General features: G+C 38.9%; 1 protein-coding gene across 1 annotated transcript in view; it reads right to left on the bottom strand.

Moving 5' to 3' along the window:
* LOC136859064 (uncharacterized) overlaps positions 1–27,388 on the bottom strand; it is a 792,234-nt gene that overhangs the window by 22,080 nt on the left and 742,766 nt on the right. Inside the window, exon 41 of the mRNA XM_068225768.1 lies at positions 5,169–5,336. Coding sequence (XP_068081869.1) covers positions 5,169–5,336 — 168 coding nt within the window. The remainder of the gene's footprint in view (positions 1–5,168; positions 5,337–27,388) is intronic.

Raw genomic sequence — 27,388 nt, 5'->3', positions numbered from 1 at the left:
TGCCACATACGGAGGCCAGGGTTCGATTCCCAGGTTTGCCACGTAAATTGAAAAATGATACGAGGACTGGAACGGATGTTAAGTAACCAGGTTGGTCCACGACGTGATTGTCTGTAGGTAGGAGGTAGGATACCGTGAATATTCAGAGAAACAAGTCTTCGAAATGTTGGCCTCTTTAGGGTGTTCATTTAACTATTTATCATTACGGAGCACGTGGAATTCATTTTAATTCGACCGTACTTCTTCTTCTTCCCTTTCTTAATAACCTCCAGGGTTGGTTTTTGGTTTTTCCCTCGGATTCAGCGAAGGATCCCACCTCTCACCTGCCGCACAGCGTAATCTATCCACTTCGTCCGTGTGTGATATATGCCTAACTTCAATAGTGACCTCTCCAGGAGAGGTATCTTCAATTCTTGCATTTTGGATACCTCCAAATCATGTGGTCCAGTTGACGTACCCGCAATAGTATTGAAAGAATGTGCATCTGAGCTAGGTAGGCCACTTAGCAATATTATATATATATATCATTTTAGTCAGGGTATTTTCCGTGTGAGTGGCAGAAAGGTTACGTCATACCAGTGTTCAAGAAAGGAGACAAAATGGTCTTTGATTACTATAGACCTGTTGTGTTATTGTCCCTGATTTCAAAGGTGGCAGAGAAGATCGTGTATAAGAGATTGTACAGTTCATTTTCACAGTATATTAATGTAGCGCAGCGCGGTTTTGTACAGAAACGCTCTATCGTGTCCAATATGGCGGTGTATATCAATTTCATTTCAGAATCTCTGGATAGTAGGCAGCAAGAGGATGTTGTTTACACGGACTTCTCCAAAGTCTTTGATTCACTTCAACATGATGCTCTACTCGTCAAATTGTCAGCATATGGGATAGGAGGAAGTGCTTTGGAGTGGATTAGAAGCTACCTCACTAATAGGGTTTGCGTAGTAAAAGCTGATTGTATTATGTCAAAGCCGTACCATCCTACTTCAGGTGTCCCCCAAGGCTCTTTACTGGGCCCTCTTTTCTTTGTCATATTCATAAATGATATAACATCAGTTATACAACACAGTAATTGCCTTCTATATGCTGACGACCTAAATATCATTAAGGTGATCAATAATGAGTTAAACTGTAAGTTGCTACAGTCTGACTTAAACCTCCTAAGTAACTGGTGTAAAAAGTGGCTGCTTGGTTTGAATACTTCAAAATGCAACGCAATTACATTTTCACGTAAGTTGGAACCAGTAAATTACTCTTACCATTTATGCAATTTCCAAATTGCTCGTGTGAATGAAATAAATGATCCTGGTGTGACACTTTCAAACTGCTACATTTAGACACATTTAGAAACACTTAGACAAGATTTCTAGGAAAGGGTTTAAATTACTTGGCTTTCTGAAAAGAAACTGTGCCGAATTTGTTTCTCCTATAACTTTGTTTTAAACTCTAATCAGGCCGTCGTTAGAATACTGTTGCGAGTGTGGCCACCTTCTCAGCAGTATTTAATACAAAACTTGGAAAGAGTCTAAATAAGGTTCATGAAATGGATCAGCTACAAGGGTTTGAATATTTATCTCTCCTCGTCCGAATACGAGTCTTTTTGCGAGACTATGAGCATGAGGACATTGCACTCACACCGCAGATGTGCTAATGCCCCCTTTCTTTGTAAGTGTCTGACGAATAGAGTGGATTGCTCAACATTACTGGAGCTAATTCTATTAAATGTTCCTCGTCGCAATACTAGGCAAAGGTATACTTTCATCTGCGTAAAGTGAGAACTGTGGTTTGGGCTAACTCATGGCTTGTGAGGGCACTAACATCACTGAATGGGGTGGGTGAATCAGTGGACCTTTTTCACTCACAGCCGTCTAAAATCTAACGTGCCCTAATGGCCTCATGAATGTAAGGCCCTATCTGTAAGATATGTAAATGTTACTAGATGTAGTTTAATAATGTCAATTATTTAAGGAGATTTAGTTTCATTTAACTATTTATTTATTTATTTATTTATTTATTTATTTATTTATTTATTTATTTATTTATTTATTTATTTATTTATTTATTTATTCTCTAGATTTAGTTTGAGGTTGGTTATTACTTTAGGAAATTAGTGTTATTTATTTAAGGTGCATTTGTTGTATATCATGGTTTATTGAATAATTTTAATTGGGAAAATAACCTGTTGATGGTAAATACATCTATTCTATTCTATTCTATTCTATTCTATTCTATTCTATTCTATTCTATTCTATTCTATTCTACCTCTACCGCCTCAAGGGCAATGTCCTGGAGCGTGAGACATTGGGTGGGGGATACAACTGGGGAGAATGACCAGTATGTCGCCCAGGCAGCCTCACCTGCTATGCTGAACAGGTGCCTTGTGGGGGGATGGGAAAATTTGAAGGGATAGACAAGGAAGAGGTAAGTAAGTGGTCGTGGCCTTAATTTAGGTACCATCCCGGCTTTTGCCTGGAGGAGAAGTGGGAAACCACGGAAAACCACTTCCACTAACCACTACATCGCAGAGGCACACTCGACCGTACATTCTCCATAAATTAGCAAAAATTGAATGTACTCTTCGTAGGAATACATCTTGACGAAATGAATAAGTGCTGTGATGTGACCTTGTAGGTGTAGTGGTTAGTGTGATTAGCTGCCACCCCCGAAGGCCCGGTTTCGATTCCCGGCTCTGCCACGAAATTTGAAAAGTGGTACGAGGGCTGGAATGGGGTCCACTCAGCCTCGGGAGGTCAAATGAATAGAGGTGGGTTCGATTCCCACCTCAGCCATCTTGGAAGTGGTTTTCCGTGGTTTCCCACTTCTTCTCGAGGCAAATGCCGGAATGGTACATAACTTAAGGCCACGGCTGCTTCCTTCCTTCTTCCTTGTCTACCCTTCCAATCTTCCCATCCCTCCACAAGGCCCCTGTTCAGCATAGAAGGTGAGGTCACCTGGGCGAGGTACTGGTCATCCTCCCCAGTTGTATCCCCCGACCCAATGTATCACGCTCCAGGACACTGCCCTTGAGGCGGTAGATGTGAGATTCCTCGCTAAGTCCGAGGGAAAACCGCCTGCAAATATTTTCCGCAGTGTTGAAAGACGTTTCTGGATGTCAGGGGTGAACTATCGTAAGTGAAAAAACGACGATTTTGAGGTTTTTATCGTATGTGAATTGTTTTTGTCGTATCTTCTTATGAGTACCGTATGTGTATGTTTCTCAGGAATGAAGATCATCTATGTGATACCATCGTATGTGCAAGGAGAGCCCAGCGGTAAATAATGGTAAGTGATCATACAACAGTTCAACTTTATGCCACCCACCACACTCTTTATCATATTGACGCTTCCGATAGTTTACCATGGTCAGAACTGTCGAATGGACCTGCCTTAATGGCAGCAGTCTATGTCCTAGAGCAGCTTCTTCTGCTCTCATATAAAGTTAGCGAAATGCCACTTATGATAGCTTATCTCTGATGCCGAGGTTTACGAACAAGAGGGGTGCTTCAGATGATACAAACTGTCCGAGACAAGACCGTAATGTCTGCTGATGATGAAGAGACTGTTCTGGGTAGAGATGGGGGAGATTCTGAACGAGTGATTCATAATGAACGAATCATTGCACTGAACGATTGAATCATGATTCAGTGAACGAAATGAACCGACTCGTTTGTGAATCGAAAGCTGAATCGAGAGATGGCAGCCGCAACTCGTTCCTTGGTTCCTCGTTCGTTGTGAATCATATCGCCAAATCGGGTATCCACCATTTTTGAATCAACGACAACTTGTGAAGAACGACTCTGTTACTTTTTTTATTTAACCTGAACTAAAAGTCCAGTTCACAAGTCAAATACTCCTAACCTAACCTTACAGGAAAAAATATTTTTTAAATAAGAAATTATCACGTCGTTTCAAGTCACACACTTCACGGAACTGTAATATACACTCAACTTCCAGCTCGTTGCGAAATGATAGGTTAAGTTTACTTCAAAGTTCCTGTTCTCGTTCTCGTGAACTACAATGAACTAACGTGTGGAACATGGCCACATAAATGTTCTTATCTACTACACATTTCAAAATTTTCGATTGTCGTATAAATTCGAATGGTAGCTACTTAAATTTGGAAAGGATTAGCCGGACTATTATACAGCATTTTTCGACTGTAACCTCTAAAGAGGACATTACTCTTGTTAAAATGCTAGCAATTACCTTGAACATTTAACATCTTGTACCTTGTAAAGCAGTAGAAGTTATAAAGAACATGTTTTCCCTTTCGGCTCTCCGTCACGTGGTAATCAAATGAACGAATCAAATGAACGAATCAAACGAACAAATCATTTTAGTGAATCGTTTCAAATGAATCAGTTCTTCTAAATGAATCAGATTCCCCACGAACGAGTACACGGACAATTGCATAACAGGTGAATATAAACCAAGCTTTCGTACTACGAATACTGCATGTCCATAGATATCACCCCTACCATTTTCAGCAAAACCAGGAGCTCAGTGCCGAGATTTTGAAACTCCAGTTCATTTCTGTCAGTGGCTGTTAGGAAGTCTGGAAAATGAGGCAGCATTCCTGTAAAAAATTCTGTTGTCCGACGAATCGTGATTCCACTATGTTGGTACCGTCCACGGTCAAACATCATCTGTTGGAGTGCTGACAATCCCCAGTGGATGCAACAGGCAGCCTATCAAGTGCAATGGAGAGTGAATGTACGGTGTGGAATCTGGGCCGTATTTCTATTTTACATCTCGTTATCAACTTTTCTTTTGGGCAATAATGTATCATAATTAGTTGTATGATTTATGCGCAATTTTGAAGTTATTTTTGTACTTCTGACTACACAAAATACAGTCGTAAGTCGGACTACACTCACTGCAATGTACTGCTGGTCATAATCTTTTAATGTAAAGGATAAATAATAACACGGTTATCTAGATTTATTATTATCAGTAGTAATCCTACTTGCTTGATGTTCGTTCTAAATGCTGTCTTAAGAGAGAGCGGCATTATGTCTCGTAGGAGTTCTTTAACGTACAAGAAGTTATAAGTGGACATCAATGATACCAAATTCAGACTGTTCAGACTCACTATACTGGGAGCAGAAGCCCAACGAATTATTGACCTTGTGACTGAGTTCTGATTTATTTTCAATTTTATATCTTACCGTTTGAGTAGGTGGACGTTTGAGGTGCAGCCCAAGGCACGCAGGGCGTCTTGCCGCTCCTGGACATTATCAGCATTCTTGTAGACGTTCCACATCAACTTCCAGGACGTCTCACCCCCGTGACGAACAGCAGCACAGTACATTGTTTCGCGCACCTCTTCATCTACACTGAAAATAATATTTAAATTACAATGTAGTGTATCCCAGTTGTAAGATGAATTCATACAAACAATGTGATTCTTTTTATTTCTACCATTTTTCTACACTCGGGTGGGTTCGCAGATCCATACTATGGAGCACAATTCATTTCTGACCTGTTTTACGTCTGGGTGCCCTTCCTGACGCCAACCCTATGCGCTGGTTTACATGAGTTATGGCGTACTTCTATTGTGGTTGGCCATATAATACTGTATGTACTGTGAATATGAAGAAGTGACTATCTGGGCAATCACTAAAAATCTGCCCTGAATCAGATAAGTTAGCTATAGGCGGCTAAAATCCTCAATGCGGTCAAGAATAGAACCCTAGACCCTTTAATCATAATAATAATAATAGAGACAAATCCAGTCATCATGGAAGTTAGAAGATAGCGCATGAAAGATCACATAGTTCATGCATATTCTTGTTTAATAAATTTCAACTCATGGGTCACATTTTTAACCAGAAAAAAAATCAGTTGAATTGTTACAGAATAACATCTTCTGGAAAGTGTTGTACATACTCATAATTATATTTCTGTATCAAAAATGTATTTGTCAATTAAGATATTACGGCCAACAAAATGGCCACTAGTTATCTTCGCTTCACTTGTCCCATCTTTTAATATTACAATATTACTTTACGGCCAACATCATGGCCAAGACGAATAGAAATACATAGTGTGACGATTTCTGCTGTTTGATATGTTCCTACACTATGCGGGACTGGTGTAGGTAAACAGGGATCAGCTGTCCCTGAAAATGTGATTTTAAATGAGATCTGATGTGACTTAATTCGGAATTTATCGTTTAAATAAATCATTTAAAGCCGTGAGTTTATTATTGTTATGTTCCAGGAATGTGCATTCTCTTTACTGACCCATGACTGTGTTTTTGTGTGATCTTTGTTTCGTGCAAATTAAGATATAGTGTTCCTTGTTTTGAAAGTAATGTGTGATTAATTCGTAGGAAATGTATTACATTTAGTAATGATTTAATGACATTACTTCTGAAATTGGTTCGTCAGTGTCTTAACGAATATCTCAAACGGGTATGTGTGTATAGATCTGAGTCATATTTCATTAATTCACCACAAAATCAAACTCAGTTGCTATTATCAGTTACAACCTTAAAAAAATAAACACATGTTCAACTGTTAGTGTACATGCTACGTAATATAAACATATTAAAACTCTGCAGGCACCCACATGAAGTTACGTACCGGTATGTCATACATATGTAATTCCTACATAACTACTTAAATTATATGTCAACATGCTCAAATTAATGAATCTTACCAGCACTTCACCCCATCAGTCAGTTAACTGGACACCTTGGACATTTTTCGGTTATGTTTTGCGGTCGCAAAAGCCGGCACTTCTTTCCTTACTTCTTTTATTCGGATATAAAATCGGCATCGCATGTAATGAAAAATTAATTTTGGTACCATACCAAGTCCTGAGCATGTTCAGTACAGCACCCAAGTCTATGAGAAACAGTAATTGAAGGTAAATTATCCAGGCATTCTTGAAATATTTCGGCCCATAATGCTTCTTGTACACTAATATTTCTCACAACAACTTCCTCTACATGAGAAAACATCAATAATAATTCACTCTATGTGTAAATAAGATACTGTAGTTGGATGCGTTACAATATTCTTCTAGACTTGTTAGGGCCTCCTCTGTATTGTTTTGCATAGAGCCAATACATGCTGTACAGCCTATCACTTTGCTTGCATGTTTAACAATATACCCACAGAACTGATGAATAACATTAATTTTTGAACTGGTGAAAGGAGCTATTTGTTCATCCTCCCAACTTGATAATGGTGGACCGAGCTAGTTGGCCGTGCGGTTAGGGGCACGCGGCTGTGAGCTTGCATCCGGGAGATAGTGCGTTCGAATCCCACTGTCGGCAACCCTGAAGATAGTTTTCCATGGTTTCCCATTTTCACAGCAGGCAAATTCTGGTGCTGTACCTTAATTAAGGCCACGGCCGCTTCTTTACAACTCCTAGGCCTTTCCTATCCTATCGTTGCCATAAGACCTATCTGTGTCGGTGCGACGTAAGGCCACTAGCAAAAAAAAAAAAAAAAAAGGATAATAGTGGCTGATCAAAGGTAAGCGTGCTGTAATTTTTTTCCTGAGCTGTACTTGTGATTTTGGCATTCTCTTTGACAACAGCTTTTGGCATGGCTCTAATCTGACTGAAAAATTATGTTAAGGGTACTATCACTTTAAGGTAGATGTTGACGGGGGATAGCCTTCGACCACTTTGAGAACAGAGTGGGATCTTTTGGGGGTGAAACAAAAATGACGCTTATAATTCGAATGTTTATTGTAACCCGAATTACAACCCGGCGCATTGCAGGTTGTAGGCATATTCACATACGGTAGTAAATTGAAACATATGCCAAAGTATATGTCCTATTTCTCAAATGCTTAATCTTTTTCACTTCAATAAAAGTTAATGCCAGCTATTTTGCAGGTATGCAACTGGAGAATGTATAAAATTACTGAAATAGACCACAAACTATTTACACACTTCCACAGCAAGCCGACGAAAAGCGCGCGTAATTGGCCCTTTTATCGACAGCAGCGCTGCAGGTGGCGGAGAACATGTACACCGTGTCTGTTAACATGTGATTCAGAGGGAGTCGTCACACTATTCATTTCTATTCGTCCTGATCATGGCCATTAGTAGGCCACACATATAACTTAAATTAATATGTAAATAAGCGCTTTCCGTCCAACAACATGGCTCCTGCTTTACTAAAATTGTTCAATGAATAAATGTATCACTCCAAATGGGAAACCGTTCAACAGCCTAGAAAGTGGAAGAGAAGGAATTTATTAACGTTGGACGAGATGGAAGATTCTCAAAATCCAGACGCGTCTGTTCCCGCATCGGGTGGCTTTCTGGTCAACATCTATTTCCCCATGTGAGGGGAGGATGGTTGAAGTCTCTAGGACTTACAATCCTAGTTGTAACTTAGCAAACCATGATTATTCTTTCCCCGTCTAATAATTAGACAGCTGCTGCGTTACGGAAAGCCAATTTGAGAATAAAAATACTTCAGGTGGTAGCTCAAAAGAGGAATCCATCGCAACAACCAGTGGCACAAGCAGATCTAAGGGTTATGGAGAGCTTGCACCATAACGCGGTGGTAAGTCGGAGTTCTCTGGAAACCAAAAACTCAAGACGAAACGACGATGCTGGTTACGAACCTTGCATGTGAAATCGCTGCTGAAGTTTGGGAAACTCAAAGAGCTAACAAAAGCAATGGAAGAACGGGATATACAAATCTTGGCCATCCAGGAAACAAGGTACAGAGGCGAAGATCAATTTAAGAGTGGAAATATGGGATATACAAAGGGAAACCAGCGATCGGAGTGGCTAATACAAATTCACTCTCATTTCTTGCGATGGCTTTTATAGTATACAAAAGTTTAATAGACTCTGTAGTAGGCTTTGAAAGTGCGTATGAAAGACTCTCACTTCTGCACTTAGGATGTGAAAACAAGACATGCACTCTAATCAAGGTACTGATGGGAGATTTAAACGCACAGATTGGCAAAGAGAGGAAGTACTGATATATAGTATAGTAGGAGAATATCTAGCGCACAAACAGACAAATAAGAATGGCGAGAGACTCACTGAACTGTGTCTTGCCTTTGAACTTCGACTGATGTCAACAAATTTCAAGCGTGTACAAAGAAGACAGAGGAATTGGAGATCTCCGAATACAATCTTAGGAGAGTTTCAGGTTGATTACGTAGCAATTTCTAGGTCAAAAAAGAAAGAAAACATGAATGGGAAAGTTGCAAGGGGAGCAGACTAAATTTAATACGAAGTTCCTTCCAACCAAAAAAAGAGCGAGAAGGCAAAACTTCCCAAGTTATGACATAGGAAAATTAAATTCCACCGAGGATGTAAAGAAAAAATACCAAGAAGAACTGATGAATCTCGAATCACGAAAACTGGACGAAATGCCAGACAAGACAATGGTGCGGCTGAGAGGACACACGTCCAGGCAAAGCAAAAGAGACGGGGGTGTTGAAATGAAGAGTGCAATGAGACACGCATAAATAGAACAGAGGTGTGGAAGATATGGAGAACAACCAAAAAGGAAGAGGACCTATTATCCTTAAGAACCCAGATGAAACTAACAGCCCGGGTATTTCGAAGAATCAAGAGACAATACGAAAGAGATGAGTTGGAGAAAACACAAGTAACTTCCAGAAGAATAACACCCAAAACTTCTACCAGACCTTCAACTCAAAATGAAATGTCTATCAGGCACCAGGAATCTGCTTCAGAGATGAAGAAGGGAAATTAGGGATGAACAATATGGAACAACTCTCGCCAGTTACTTCTAAAACCTACTGAACTGTTGATGGTCCACAAGAAAGGTTGGAAATGGAGCCACCAGAAACAACAAAATCGCAGTACCACCTGACAAAGAAGAAGTGACCCGGATTATTCAAGGGTGAAAGGACAACAGAGCTGTGGGTGAAGATGGCATCGTGGCAGAGCTCCTGGAAATGGAGCCTACTAAAGTCATAAAATCCCTGACTCTATTACTTGGGAACATATGGGAAACCGAGAGGATCCCAAAAGACGGGCAGATGGCTTTGATACATCCATTGCATAAGAAAGGTGATACTGTAAGATGAATGTTAATCATTACAGAGGAATATCTATAGTTTCGGTATCATACAAGATTTTCTCTAAAGCATTTCTAAATAGAATGCAGGGTATAATGGATCAATAATTGGGAGAATATCAAGCAGACTTCCGGAAAGTACGGTATAACTATAAGTCTTCATTTGATATGCTCTACAGCCGAGCACATCCGCTGTCTCAGTGGTGGAACTCGTATTCTTGAAGATGTGTACAGTTGTCTTGAATTAAGACATAACATGTCAACAATAACATTTCAAACATATACTGACTAGATTTTATTACGGCAGTACCTATCGCACGCTGCGTACTTCATGTGAAAACTTGCAGCCTAGATCCCGACAGAGCTCCATTCGATATTCTTTTAAACTCTTTGTATACGTTTATACCAGGGCCTCTCAGGGTGCATGCGCGTGGTGCATGCACTGTGCACGGTGCAAAAGAAGACATGGCTTGGTTGACCAGAGTGCAGACCCCCACTCCTCGATTTGGAGCAATAGCGCTAACTCTCTCTTTCCTTACGCCTCTCTCGCTCGCTCCGCCTGTCTCCCTCTCCCCCACTTGCGCCGTAGCGCTCCAAATCCGGGCTGGGTTGAGCCGAGTATAGCTGAGTAGAGTCGAGCATAGCCGAGTAGCCCAGAGACGAAGCGTTGATCCGAGCCATACCGAGCGGTATCGAGCGGCACCGATGCACAGTGCACGGAGCTCTTGCGCCTCGCTCTGCACGCGTGAGATTTTGGGCGTTTGAGAGGCCCTGGTTTATACGGTGCAGTGTCATATCAGTGACTACCATGACGCTCACTGTTGTCGAGATTCTGTATAGTAGTCCATTGTAAACAGTACGATGAACAGCAATTAGCCAGATGGTACTGCGCTGCGAAAACTTATACAATGGTAGGTTAGTTCGAAGAACAAAACAAATACCGTATATACAAAGGTGCTTCAAAAATAAGGTAACAAGAGCTAACATAGTGAAACCTTATTTTATTTTATAGGATACACAATAGTTATGGTCTTATATGCATTACTATTCAACATAGTCACCATCCTTGTCCAAACACTTGTTCCAATGATACACTAAGGTGTCGATGTCGGCATGGAAGAAATCTGCGTCCAGTTCCTGTAGCCACGTTATGACTAAATGCTGAGCGGTCGTATCATCACTCAATCACTTACCATTCGAATACCTCTTCAAAGGACCGAAGAGAATGAAATCCCTGGGTACTAGGTCAGAGCAGTAGGGAGGAAGGTCCAGATGACTGATCTTGACAGATGACTGTCAAGTGACAGATAATGACTTTGAAATATTTATGATAGTACAAACCGTACCATTTTAAAGAATGGGAAGTATTCCGGCAAAAATACGGCCTATTTACGTCTTAAATATGCGCTTCCAAATTTTAAGTTAGTAACTTATACAAAAAATGCCCTATACACCATAAATATATAGTGAGTGCAATTACGATCTGCCGTTACGGAGGTCACGGAGGCGATCAGAAAAACTGCTATATTTAGTTCAGTCTTAGCAAAACTCCTTGGTGTTTGTTGTCATCTTTTTATGGCGTCAATAGTGTTACTTTTATACTCTTTCGTCGCTTAAACGGCTGATGACACTCTGGTTAAATTTTGTATGGTAATACTTCGGTGATTTAGAAGGTCTATATTTATTAAATATTTTAATAGTTAACTTCTTGAGAAATAGTGATAAAATATCTGAACGTGGCGATAAGAAACGTTAAAATAGCTCCTCGTGATGAGCTCAACATAGATGAAACCTGCTTTATACAGGACTGAAATTAACTCCTGCATACCAAGTATTCTGCTCCATTAATCCTGGTAATAAACACGGAAACAATAACATCAAACATGATAAGTTTTCTGATTCCCATCCCACTTCCTGCAGGCTTTGGTTTGGCAAAATGTTCATAATTGGTTTAAAATCATTTTGGTGTTAAACTATCGCGATTGTTTTTCTTTCTTGTTTTGTTTCTTTTTGATTTTGGTGTTTAAAAATTTATTTTTGGTTTTTTCATCCAAGTGAAGAGCAAGTTCGTCATGGGATATTTCATTCCAAGTCCTGCGAATATATGAGAGAGCTTGTAACGTGCCGGGTGACCTAATTTTAATATAAATAAATACTCGCTAATTTCCCTCTCAATAAACAACATCCCGTGGGCGCCATCCTTCAAACGGCTTGAAGACAATAATTGATAATTAATAATAAGTAATGATACTCTAGATACTCCCAGCGGCTGGGTGACAGGAAACTAATCATTAAGTACATACTAACTAGGAAACTAAGGATCATTAATAAAAAAAACATGAAAGTAATAATTAAAATAAATATTTATTAGGATGATAAACGTGACGGCGTATTTACGAAAACTGAACTTACGGAAACAAAATACTAATTGAATGAAAATTTAGTAAAATGAACTGTAACGCGGAGACTTGCAGTAAGTTATGGCATTAGCTCACCATTTCTTGATTCTGGTATCTGGACACGTTCGATGTAGGAGCTGTTTGATGATCCTCTCGTACTGCCGTTGTCATCTCTCGTAATAAGTACCAGTCCTATTTCCGATTCTTGCATTGCCCACTAATTGTACGACTTTTCTGACCTTAAAACTTCCTATAATACCCATTATATAATGTGGTAATGAGCCCTAATTTCAATATCAAAACCATCTTGGGTTACGTTCATGGAGAGAATACACTTGTATTCTTCCGTATTACAGAAATGTAGCGTAACTAAATACATAAAAAATATCTCATGTTCTAGATAAGTCAAAACCGGTTTCTCGTTGACTTTATCTCTCATCATTAATATAACCAGTTCTCACTGAGAGTGCTCTACTCAGATAGGGAGTGAACTTGTAAACTAAACGGAGAACCTCCTCGTGTTATCTGCCCTGTCTTCTCTCGTATAATAAGAACGAAGAGAAAGACCTTCTTCCTCTATCATCATGACCATCAGACGCAAAGTCATTCAGACGCGAAGATGTTAAGATGTTATCGTATTAAGATCTTCCGACGTAAAGACGCTCTCGATGTTAAGATGTTAAGAGGCCTAAGATGCTCTCAAGCTCTTATTATTGAAGCATACAGGCTCCCGAATCTCTCTCCATCTCCCATATCACATGGCCTACTAAGATTTGATGTTCTATCACTTCTTCTTTCCATCGCTGTATATATCCACCATCTTGTTTCTTAACGTTCATTCATATAGGTGTAAAGTTCGTGTGATTCGTAAGCGTCAACTAGCAAAGTTCGAATAGTAGGAGTTAACAAGTTGCAACTGTCTCTTCAGAATATGGACGGGCAGGGTAATTCTGCAATTCCAATGATGTCCTTTTCCTGGTAAAGGGCTAAAATTAGCATGGCATGTCCGGTCGACTGACCTCGGACTACTGGAAATTTACTGCAAGCTATTAATACGGGTAATGTTATAATACGTTACTCAAGCTTCAGCTCGTTCATAATTCGTTATTGCCTTGATAAAAAGAAATAAAGTGATAATGTGAAATGGATGACTAAAAACCCTATATTTAAGCATAATAGTTTAGAATGGTCTACGATAAATTAAATATAACCTCTTTCCAATTAATTTCACAGTTAGATAATTTTATATACAGTACATGCTGTGATGTTCAAGACATCACAAGCTCTCTGGCAACATTTATGGTTTGCATTTTTTCATACTGTTTCATTATTCTGTCAAACCGTTCATCATACATGATGTATTTCTACTTTATCTTTGAACTTTCAATGCTCATTTTGCAATTTATAAATGCGCAGTTTGTCTACTCCCCCTCTGTTTTTCAAGACATCGCCGCGTCTTTTTCTAGTGTCTGGCCTTTCTAAGAGCGTGTTAAAACGGCAATTTTTTTTGCTATTTGCTTTACGTCGCACCGACACGGCTATGTCTTATGGTGACGATGGGATAGAAAGGCCTAGGAATTGGTACAGCCCCGGCATTTGCCTGGTGTGAAAATGGGAAACCACGGGAAACCACGGAAAACCATCTTCAGGGCTGCCGACAGTGGGGCTCGAACCCACTATCTCCCGATTACTGGATACTGGCCGCACTTAAGCGACTGCAGATATCGAGCTCGGTAAAACGGCTGTTCCAGCCTTCAACAGAATACGTTTTCCTATGACACCTTTGGCGACACTTTTATATTGTATTGGAAATTACGGTTTCTCCATCTAGTTCTCAAAAAGTAGAAAAAGAATACTTGGCTTACTCAGGGAGGAATTCCAATCTTACGTTTTATGTTCATCATCTGACATCAAGTGGTACGTATTGCCTGGCATAAATATTTGGGGAATACGGGAAAACCCGTTGCAAGTAGCTAACGACATAGGCTGTACAAAAAGTCCACATAAATCCAATGGTACGAAATGTTCGGACACGGATTGATTTACTCTCCAGTAGAGCGACAGTGAATGCTTCAGTAACTGACACACTGGTGTGGACCATCCTCCCTACAGCTCGACCTAGCATTCCCTATTTCCATCTCTTCAGACCGTTGAAGAAGCATGTGAGTTTTAAGCGATTCTATGACGACACGAGCGATCAGCATATAGTCATATGTGGCTTCAGGGGCTGGACGCAGATTTCTTCCATGCTGGTATCGATGCCGTGGTGTTCCGTCGGAACACGAGCTTGAATAATAGTTGAATAGTAACGCGTTTCAGTGCCCTCATACTGTTTGTCCTTATATCTGCATGTAAAATAATGTTTCTCCGTGCAATCTCTTGTCACCTTATTTTTTGATGTTACCTTGTACAAACACAAAAGTAATTCAATTGAAAAAAAAAAAAGGAAGAAACGTACGCAGTAATGAGTCGTTTGTTACATGGCTTCCTTACGTCAAAATACTCGACCAACATTCATAAAATTAACTCTGAAGGTTAGTCAGTAGTGTTCTCTTCTATTCTGCATAGACTGAGGACGAGAACGAACTCGGAAAGGACAAACGTATCAGTAAGAATAACGTCTATCCTTCCTTATCTCGGTAGCAGTGATTTGATCATAAAATATAACCAATCATGATTGTATAACACCATATTCTTAATCAAGAAAGAGTGCCGAGTTTGGTCACATTTTCAGTATCGTCTTATAATACAGACACATTTCTGAGAATCCTTTCTCTGAGGACAGATTTTACTCCGTAACTATTTGTCAGTTTCTCACATCTCTGAAAGAGAGGACTTTGGTAATTATGCAAGTTGATGGCACTTCAGAGTACACGAGGTTGGAGATCAAGGTGTCTTGAGGCTCTTACATGAAACACCATCACCACCAGTATTCACACATACAAAATACCGCTATGCCTCAGGTTTTGACCTCCAGACCATGATGAAAGTGAATAAGGACACTTTTGACTTGAAACGGTTTTCAAACGGTTAGATGTCAACGGACTCAGATATCATCCATAGGCATGCACATTTAGTCTCGTCCCCACTACAGTTTAATTCCAGATTCAGCCCCTCTCACTTGTCAGTAGTGTTTGTTGTTCCTGTTCTCCTTTTAATAGTGTTTAATGTCCATCTCTCTCTCTCTCTCTATATATATATATATATAATCTCAGGCAAAAAATTTAACTCAAGAAGTTTTTTATAGTTCAAGAAGTATTATATGCACGGGAATTATCTGTGTATTATTTTATAGTAGAACAATGAGTGCACAAGAAGTAACCACAGTAATGTACATGACGTCATCACAAGATGGATGCCCTATTAAGATATTTTTAGCAGACGAAATAACTTAACCTGCAGCTTGACTTGGCAACTGTAAGTCATACAAGTGAAGTGTCATTTGACTTTTGTCGACGAAATACAACAGAAAACGTAAGGTTTTGGGACTGAAAATTGACGAATTTCGACGTACTTTACAAAGTAAATTTATGTCCAAATATATGACCAATAAGCTGGTAAAAGTCTCTGTACAACGTAAGCGGGAGAAAATATACTCTTTAAAGGAAACTATATTATAAATCAAACATCTCTTTCTTCTCACGTCATTCACCATTCTTCAATCAATTTTGATAATTGCTAAAAATTACCCAAATGAAAATGTAAATGAATAAATAAAACTATGTGAAAATTTCTACTTGTTTATCATTTGAATACTCGACAGTCGTTTCACATACATAACTCTACCGGTTCATTACAGGAATCTGTGAAATTATATGCGCGATTATATAGGGTTCAAATTCGAAATTCCGATAAGTAATTAATAACAGGAGAATAAATAAATAAATAAATAAATAAATAAATAAATAAATAAATAAATAAATAAATAAATAAATAAATAAATAAATAAATAAATAAATAAATAAATAAATAGTATTATCAGATATCAGATTACGGACATTGGGGGCATGGTGGCATGGCTTTCTGTTTCCGAGGCAGTAAGGTCGGTTTCGGCTGCAGTCGGTGCCATTTAATGATGTTTATGTGTGACACCTCCATGTCATTCGCTTCCAGCTAGCACTGTTTTGTCACTCTATCGTCTGTTGATAACATGAACAGTTACAACGATCCTTTTACGGGTTTCGGACATGCTGAGATGCCGAAATGTTGTCCCGCAGTAGTTCATCTACTTTCCAGTAAATACACCAACACGAGGATGACATGTCTGAGCACTTCAAAATTCCAGCGGACTTTAAAAGAATATTTATTTTATATAATCTCTCTACTATCATTTTGTTTTCAAGGTTTGAAGGAAGAAAAGGAAAAAAGAATAATGTTCTTTCATCATATAAAATGTTAACTGAGTTACAGCATTTATTTCCTTCACAAGGAACTATATATATCTGTACTCTTGACAATCACTGTCCGTTTGATATAATATCTGCAGGCTTTTGAGTCTTTGAAAGCACGATAAAATAGCATAGTTAGTGTTAATAAAGGATACACAACAATCCTACTCAGAATGGAAGAAGAAGATTTAAACAGGTGTTTTCTAAATACTGTTGAAGGCATTTCTATCTGACCATCTTCCAGTGTTCTTTCCTCAAGTAATCCAGAAATCTTCTTAAGATCGCATTTGTTGGACGATTTTATGCATAGATGTCAACGGCTCCAGATATCATCCATAGGCATGCACTTTTAGTCTCGACCCCGCCACAGTTTACTTCCAGATTCAGCCTCTCTCACTTGTCAATGGTGTTTGCTGCCCTTGTTCTGCTTTCAATAGCGTTTAATGTCCATCTCTAAAAACTACCGCAGCATTCTTGCACGTCGCAATTCGATTAACTAAACTATCTGCTTGATTACATACCGGCCATTTATCATCAGATTCTTGTCTGTATTTTTTCGGTTTTCTCAACTAGAGGCATGTTTTTGTATATATAAACACAGAGAGATACCTTTTATTCCAAGGGATCCACTTGTTCCATACATCTTTGCAAATTCTCTTCCAGCCTAGTTGTGTGTACTTCTGTCACACTATTAATAATTATGGTATTAAAATCTGAACTTCTATATCTCCTTACAAAAGAAGTATCACACCTCTCATGCCGAAATCTCCCTTGAAATTCCAGTGACAAAAGCAATGGACCATAAGAAGGCCGTATCCATAAAATTAGCTGCTACTTTAAACTGCTGCCGAAATCCTACAGCGGTAATTCAACATGCTGTGCAGATGGACATTCCTACTTCAAGTGGAGTGGAGCGCGGAGTTCGAATGCACTGAACAGAAGAACCGACGTAGCATAATATGCTCTGTCTCGCTTCCACCTCTTGGTTTCAATCATCGATGAAAAAACACAAACAAGACTCATGTAAATTGAATAGTGTTAAAATTTTAAAATGTTGATACAGTGCAACCCCTTTATTGCTACACTGTTCTTCGCAATACGTTTCCTGGCAAAATTTCACTGGCACTACTACTGAAATGAAATGTCGTATGGCTTTTAGTGCCGGGATATCCCAGGACGGGTTCGGCTCGCCAGGTGCAGGTCTTTCTAGTTGACTCCCGTAGGCGACCTGCGCGTCTTGATGAGGATGAAATGATGATAAAGACAGCACATACACCCAGCCCCCGTGCCAATGGAATTAACCAATTAAGGTTAAAATCCCCGGCCCGGCCGGGAATCGAACCCGGGACCCTCTGAACCGAAGGCCAGTACGTTGACCGTTCAGTCAACGAGTCGGACACTGGCACTACTACTAAATCGCGAGGACGGTTTATCGTGTATCTATTTGAGAACTAGGAATATTTTAATAAATTCGTAAAACTTGAGGATGAAAACTGATCAGTGTATAAATGATTGTGATTTCAGTGTGTTGTATCAGTCGAAAACCCCTTTAATAATTGTTCACGTCTGACGGAATCATTTTGGTTGTGTGGCGATAAAGGGCCTTTCACTGCCCAAAAAAGGGAACTTATCTGGTGGTTGGATTTTACCCGTTGTAGCAGGAAGAAATTGAATCAAATATATCGTCCTGCTAGGAGGAATACATTCGGGATATGTTTTATCACACTATGTAGTCCGGGAATCGAGAAGTAGGACGGAATTTTATTCATAAGGAGGTAAGACGGCTTCTGAAAACCATTGTTTCAAATGTCTATTTCGCATTTATTCCTTATTTGGTGGCACTGATAATTATTTTATCAGCTATAAATATAGTTTGGATACTATTGGACCAAACGTGCCTGTCGGGTCGTGAAGGGCGGCAAATATTTTGGAAGTAGTGTGGTTACTCATTAATTTGTTTAAAAATTGAACAAAATCAAAATATTCATGAAATAAAATATTCAATCGTCGGACTATGTACTCTCACTTAGTACTTACCTGATTACTTACACATACAATAGGGAACATGCATGATCCGGGGTTTTAATTAAAAATATGCTAATCTGATTCAAAATTTCATGCAGAATTCAAAAATGTGATCAGAATGTACAAATAATAACTCCAAACATGATAAAACTCTAAATCAATGTACGAAACTGTCACGTGACGCAAGAACGCGATCTCATTGGTCTGACGTCATCGTACAGGTTGACTGAATTAGCAGACGAAATAACACATAGTGTGCTGTGAGAAGCAGGATACACTTCGCGTATTTCTACTTTATGTTAGTGTCTGGTATGGTTAAATTCTAGGTCTATACATTGGATAATAATCTGACTTAAAATGAATCCTGCGCAGACAGTAAGGCAGAAAACTTATAAATGGTGTAGAGTTCCGATGTGCAATAGCACATCGCATACCATACCAAACAAATTGTTTATAAATGTTCCAAAGACGCTAAAACTAGGGAGAAATGGATTTTGGCGAGCCGGAGAAATGCTGGTGATATATCGGAAAAGTCTACAGTTTATTTTTTTGAAGATTTTGACGTAAGATGAATTTGTTTGAATTTTTAATCACTTTTCCATGTCATCTATTCTAGTGGTAAAACTTTAAATTTTAATGTATGATGCTTTATTTAAATGCTTCAATTACATCTTGGAATATGAAAGTAATAAAGAGTGCATAAATTAATGCTGATTATTAAAGTATTCTCCAAACCTAACCTATGGTTTGGGTGATCCATGTCAAGATAATAAATCAAAGGGGTTATGAACCATTTTGACAGCTCTAATTCTACCAATTTATCTTGGCATGCGACAGTTATGTATGTCTTTATTGAAGAGCTTAATTGGTAAAGAAATTTAGGCTATATCTAAATACTCTATAATGTAACAAAGAATAGGCGAGTACATCATGAAAGGAAACAACGTGAATTTAACAAATGTATAACTCTGTACAAAACCAATGCTTGTCTGTTGGGGTCTTATAAGTAAACAATGCTCAATTATAATAATTATCTTAATATTAATGAAATAAATAACATAACTGCACACAGGTGAAAATAGTGATGTAGGTGTTTAAAATATTATCCAACTTAGCCTAAGTTTTAGGTTATACAAGCCAAGTCAATAAACCGAAGGGTAAAAATACCGCGCGAGTTGGCCGTGCGGTTAGGAGCGTGCAGCTGTGAGGTCGCATCTGGGAGATAGTGAGTTTTGAACCCCACTGCCGGCAGCCCTGAGGATGGTTTTCCGTGGTTTCCCACTTTCACACCAGGCAAATGCTGAGGCTGTAAATAAGGCCACGGCCGCTTCGTTCCCATTCCTAGGCCTTTCCTGTCCCATCGTCGCCATAAGACCTATATGTGACGGTGTGACGTAAAGCAAACAGCAAAAAAAAAAAAAAAAAAAAAAGTAAAAGTCACAGCACCCAAAGACATTCCTGTATTGAACGACTAAAATGTCACCAGGACACTTTTCTTGCCTGATATGCTCAGCTTGTTAAAAGCCAAATGTAATTAATGTTGTTGGCTTTACGCCCCGCTAACTACTTCTACGATTTTCGGAGATGCCGATGTGTAGGAATTTAGTCCTGCAGGAGTTCTTTTACGTGCCAGTAAATCTACCGACACGAGGCTGACGTATTTGAGCACCTTCAACTACCACCGGACTGAACCAGGATCGAACCTGCCAAGTTGGGGTCAGAAGGCCAGCACCTCAACCGTCTGAACCACTCAGCCCGACTTGTGAAAACTAGATGAAGTCATATTTATCTTTATCATGTTTAACTTTTCCCTCCACAAAGATATTTAATGTTTCTCTTTCATGGGCCCCGGAAGTGGGTGGGCCAGTTGTCCCGACCATAAATATATATATTTTTTGGAAATTATAGATTATAGCCCTATAGTCTATGATCTTTCTTTCTTTCTTTCTTTCTTTCCTTCCTTCTTTCTTTCTTTCTTAATCAGTTTATCCTTCAGGGTTGGTTTTCTCTCGGACTCAGCGAGGGATTTCACCTCTACCACTTCAAGGGCAGTGTCCTGGAACGTGAGATTTTGGGTATGGTGATGAAACTGGTGAAGAGGGCCATTACCTCGCCCAGCGGCCTCACCTGCTATGCTCAACAGGGGCCTTGTTGGAGGATGGGAGGATCGGAAGGGATAGAGAAGGAAGAGGGAAGGAAACGGCCGTGGCCTTAGGTGCCTGGAGGAGAAGTGGGAAAATACGAAAAACCACTTCGAGGATGGCTGAGGTAGGATTCGAAACCCTTCTACTCAGTTGACCTCCCGAGGCTGGGTAGACCCCGTTCCAGCCCTCGTACTATTTGTTTTCAACTTTCATGGCAGAGCCGGGAATCGAAACTGGGCCTCCGGGAGTGGCACACATTAACCACTACACCACAGAAGCGGACTAGTACTGTAATACTACCTACATGTTTATGTTAGTGCTTAAATCCGATTTCTTACTTTACTAATGCTGAAAGCCCGAAAATGTAATGTTATTCTTTAATAGGGGAATCAGTCTAGAAGGAAATGTTGAAAGTGATGTGATATATATCCAGGTTCGTTGTTATCCTAATACTATGGGTTACAGTACATTGCACGTATATAAAAGACGCCACTTACAAACTTGCTTTTTAACCGCAAATTTCTGCAGCCACAAAAGTCACATTTTTCAAGAATGATGACATCTACACATGGTAGATTGTCTGACTATGCTGTTTTGAACCTTTCTTCTGTCATTTCGAAGTTATTCGCGATCATGAATAATAAACAATCGGCTTTTAGCAACGGCTGATGCACAATGGCTGGTAGAGCTGCATGCGGTACTGGATCGTGACGTCACAGCGCGCCGCTTACGTCAGAGGCCGTTTCACTCGCCTTGCGGAAAGGCACTATTAAATATTTTTTAATGGTAGAAAACAAGGCAACTTAAAACAATGTAATACGTTTACGTACTATTTCATTGGTGTACTTTTCAAAAAATTTTTTTTTGAAAATGATGCATGTTCCCAATTGTTGATGGACGCCAGCTACAAATAAATGTAACGATAATAGAATGAGAGTCTTGAATATATCTAGGGTGTGAGGTAATAAGCTTACCTTGACAGCATAACATATAGGTTCTAGGAAAAGGACATTGAAGTTTGGTTTCCTCATTAAAATTCGAGGTTATCTGACCTACTATTGAAATAAAACAATTACTTGCATTTGATACCAAACAAAATATATTCTTTAAATATATTCTTTAAATATATTCTTTAAATTTGTAACTGAAATGCAAGATTTGTTGCGATAAGCATTAAATTTGAAATCCTCTTGACCGGACATTTAAAAGTTGTACAAGAAATGTAACCCTCACTGGTTCACTTAATTGTACCTTGAACATTTTCAGTGTTATTACGAAGTATTCCTTGAATTGATATCAGCTGTAGGTATCTCAAATCTAATTTGGTAATGTATCCTTTTAGTTTCACAAACGAGATATAGCATGGCTTGAAATTATATTCACACTTTACCGAGCTCGATAGCTGCAGTCGCTTAAGTGCGGCCAGTATCCAGTAATCGGGGGATAGTGGGTTCGAGCGCCACTGTCGGCAGCCCTGAATATGGTTTTCCGTGGTTTCTCATTTTCACACCAAACAAATGCCGGGGCTGTACCTTAATTAAGGCCACGGCCGCATCCTTCCACTTCCTAGATCTTTCCTATCCCATCGTCGCCATAAGACATATCTGTGTTGGTGCGACGTAAAACAAATAGCAAAAATATATATATATATTCACACTTCACAATCAACTTTACAAGTAATTCCTGATAACTGTTAGTCTGCATTACGACGACTCAATATTCGGCTGTCACCGAACTGATATAAGAACCCGACCGAACAGGTACACGAAACACACTACGAACATATAATCCATTTGGTCACCGACGATTACGATTACGTATCCACATCACTGCTCTATCTTCAACTGACGAACTGACCAACTGCGGCCTCACTCTCCATAGGACAATCTCACTGTTCATCACCTATCTCCTTCCAATTGACTCCAATTGACTAGCTGCTATATGATACTGCCCTTTACATAGACATTAGTTGTCACATGATATAACACCCATTTCACCTCTAAAAACAGCCATGATGTCACTCCCTCCCGGCTATCAAGTGTTAGAGACTGTGATGAAACAGCCTCAGGCAAAGTGGAAACTCCCTGAATATTATCTCATCGCTAAAAGCATACAATGACAGAGCGATGACTCGACAGTTACTGTAACAGTATTGCACCATACGTTGTAATATTTTAAAAGTAGTGTCACAAATAATATATCCATATCCAATATTAGGCAGTAAATCTCACTCTATATGATTTTAATGCTAATATACACATACATGTACTGTAAATACACAATAAATTAAATACAACAAAGCAAGCGATGATTAATTAATACGAGCGAAATCAGTTTATAGAATTGAAACAAAAAATAATAATAGTTACAGTAATAGTTATAACAATAATACAGATACAATAATAATACAAATAATAATAATAATAATAATAATAATAATAATAATAATAATAATAATAATAATAATAATAATAATAATAATTGTACCGAGAGGTACACCTCAACTCCGCTCATTCAAAAGAAGCGCCTTAATGAACTCATTCTATCCAACACAACGTGAAACTGCTACTGCATGAAGTTGGGACATTAATCAGAAGATGTCACTACTGAATAATTGAGAAGTTTGTCATTTCTAAGTTTCCTAAACTGATTGGATTTATCTTGTTTTGTTTTGGTGTAGTTTGGACATTTCTCCATAGATGTCATTACAAAAACTGAGGTCATGCACTCTGGTGCAAGGTAAAATAATTTGTTATTGAATGAAATTTTGTTTATGAGTTTTCTCAAGTACATTAACTTTCATTTTTTTTTTATATTTCAAGGTTTACAACACTTTTTTCTCATCCGCCAGTTTCGAATCTGGCCAATAGGAATTTTCTTTAATTATTTTTCAGTCTATCACAGGCTTCTTGTTGGTTTTATGGGTGTAACTTTTGATTCTGCTAGTAAAATCGAGAGGGTGTATCCGGATTAGTCCAGAACCCTCTAGAATCATCCCCTTGTGTATATAAGCTGCGGCCTTTGCGGCTACCTTGTCTCTTGATCGCCGTATTTCTGAGAGAGAGTGTGTGTGTTAAGACAGGAGGCGGGGCGCCTCATTCTTCGCCAGGAAGACAATCAGCAAAGGTAATGACCACCAGACTTATTTTTCTGTAGCTACCTCCGCAGACTTACACGAGAGGAAGGTCCTAATTTCTAACTATGTAACCTGTTTTCTAAAATTTAAATTTCCTTTTGGCTAATGTAAAGTTTCATAAAGTCTTTAACTGCAATTCGGGGATAGAGAGTGCGTTACACTCTCGAGTTTCCCTTCAACTTGGTTTAAGGTGACTACGATTTTGTAACTGTTTTTTTCTTTCCTGTAATGCATTAAATTAACTTTCATTCGAGTCACCTCAGTAGCTTGGGATTAGCCTCTGCATCATCTGGCCGAGGGCCCAATTAGGGTTTTATATGTAATGTTATAGGAGTAAAAGTGTACACCTACATTCAGTTTGTGTTAGGGCCATTAATTTAACCTGTTCTTTTTCCACAAAGGCCCAGTAGGTTGGGTAATAGATATCCCTGTGTAAAAGAAATTTAAATTGTAAATTGTGCCTAGAGAGGCTAGAGATCGTAAAGTTTTTTTGTAATGTTGCCTTAAGCGGGCTGTTAGAAATTGGTTAATGTTGGGGAGCATGTTAGTTTTTTTTTTTTTTTCTAAGTTTACTGTAATATTGAGGGGTGCCTTCAGAAGGCCGAAAATTGTTACTACCGGGCGAGTTGGCCGTGCGCGTAGAGGCGCGCGGCTGTGAGCTTGCATCCGGGAGATAGTAGGTTCGAATCCCACTATCGGCAGCCCTGAAGATGGTTTTCCGTGGTTTCCCATTTTCACACCAGGCAAATGCTGGGGCTGTACCTTAATTAAGGCCACGGCCACTTCCTTCCAACTCCTAGGCCTTTCCTATCCCATCGTCGCCATAAGACCTATCTGTGTCGGTGCGACGTAAAGCCCCTAGCAAAAAAAAAAAAAATTGTTACTGTTGGAGCCAAGTGCTCGTGCACACTGGGTATTGGGAGATATCTCTCCTTATTGGGCTGGCACAACATTTGCGAAACTTGGAAATTTGGAGCCTGAAGCTCAAAACTTTTAAATCTGGGGCTTGAAGTCCAAAATTGATAAATTCCCTATTCTGGGGTTTTCTATTGTTGTCATTGTTATTTCACTAAGTGAAAAGTTTTTAAGTATGTTCTTTGAAAAGAAATGTAACCTTTATTTAAAGTTTTAATTTAAATTTTTATATTGTAGTTAGACCCCTTCAACACCAGCACCTTCTTTCACATCTTCCTGCTCTACGCAAACCCCGGAATAATAATAATAATAATAATAATAATAATAATAATAATAATAATAATAATAATAATACAGAGAAATACTTGTAACGGGGTTTGAATCGTTACAGTAGAGATCTGCCCACTCTGACTCGAAGCATTATAGTGTACGATGGTGTTAACACACTAACTCCTTTGTCTTTTTCCCAATAAACGAGAGTGTCTGTTTTAATAAGTTTACGTTCAAATCTTGCTTTGACCTGTGTTGTAAATGGAGGAGGGAATAGAGTGGATATTACGCTCCCTGTTAGATTCAGGGAATTCCTCAGTAGCCTTATCCATATCTGTACATAGTGAGCATTGAAATGGGATGATTATTTCGTAATTATCTTGCTCTTAATTTACAAGTTTATTCTTGAATCGACTGTGATGCACAGAAATCTGTATGTTCGGTATTAAGTTCTTGTGAATTGTCCAAGGGTCACTGTCGTAAGTCTTCATCACTCTGACTTCATTTTGCTCCTAGCCTGCTTCATTCCCTCAGAAATCCGTTGCATTCCTCTCACATTCATTACAGATGTTTCTTTTACAACATGACATATCTAATCAGTAAGTGATTTCGTTCTTCATTTATACAAGCCATATCATATATCATATCATATCATATCATATCATATCATATCATATCATATCATATCATATCATATCATATCATATCATATCATATCATATCATATCATATCATATCATATCATATCATATCATATCATATCATATCATATCATATCATATCATATCATATCATATCATATCATATCATATCATATCATATCATATCATATCATATCATATCATATCATATCATATCATATCATATCATATCATATCATATCATATCATATCATATCATATCATATCATATCATATCATATCATATCATATCATATCATATCATATCCCACGGTCAATGTTTGTTGCTACTGTTTCTCTTATCCGAACTCGCAGTTCATTTAGAATTGCAGGCAGAACTGGAAGGAGCACTTTCCCTAAATTTCGATTTATTCCAATTCACTAAATAATTCAAAATTCAACCCTGAAAAGAGCCGTTTCTTAAGAAGAGCTTCTTTCTCTTCACGTCTATCAAATTCTACATTCATTTTACACCAAATTAGCAGCGAAGAGGGGTTTCTCCTCTGTCCTGGAGGAAAAATTTGCCTCCACGTCAGATAGTTTCATCCCTCGCCAGTGTAGAATTGAGATTTCCCGACTCATCGGGTACTCCTAGCAAACACATTAGGAAAAGGGCACAGTTTTTGCCCTGAGACTCCCCACGAAAAGTGTTCACGGATTATGGCGTCTGCGGCCTGGTCATTCCAGTTCTGGAACTTTGGACTGTTAGATCGCTGGAACTTAATCCGCAGGGAATTTCCCCATAAGAGAATTAACTATATTAAATTGTTACAGGCTGAATAATAACGTGTAAAGTGCCGATAGACTTGTTCGTCACCATTAAACCTAGTTATTGATGAAGTTGCGGGGCACCTAGGAGATTGGATTAACATTGCATACGGATTCTGGTGGATATAGAATACTGATCAGACTGTTCCGGGAATGAAGTATTTGAGAAGAATGTATTTCTTGTGTTTGTAATTTGTATCATAATTCATTTGTATTTTTTATACTCAGTGATATTCGGGTGTGTGCGGACACGTGTGTACCAATTGTGCCATAGGCTACGCAAAATTGAGACAGGAACATGGACCCCAAGAGGAGAATATTTACAGACGGTTGTATTTCCGTCAGGATGGAGTGAGGACCTCATAGACAGGCCAACCCGATGGTTGAGATGGTTCATGTCTGAATCATGGAGCGAACCGCACAGGGATAAGTACATCTGATTTTATCTAACTTCACTATGCATGATCAGCTAATTGCGTAGATTTGCAAATAATAACTTCTTGCATGTAATGGTTAAGTTTGGTTTGATTTAAATATGTAGCAAGGTTCAGTTACATTTAGATAGTAAATTTTGTAGTACTAATGCCTTGGGGGTGTGTATTTTATATATAATCTGCGTGTGTTAATGT

Source organism: Anabrus simplex, chromosome 1 (assembly GCF_040414725.1).
Source record: "Anabrus simplex isolate iqAnaSimp1 chromosome 1, ASM4041472v1, whole genome shotgun sequence".
Lineage (NCBI taxonomy): Eukaryota > Metazoa > Arthropoda > Insecta > Orthoptera > Tettigoniidae > Anabrus > Anabrus simplex.
This window is presented reverse-complemented; position numbering and strand designations above follow the sequence as displayed.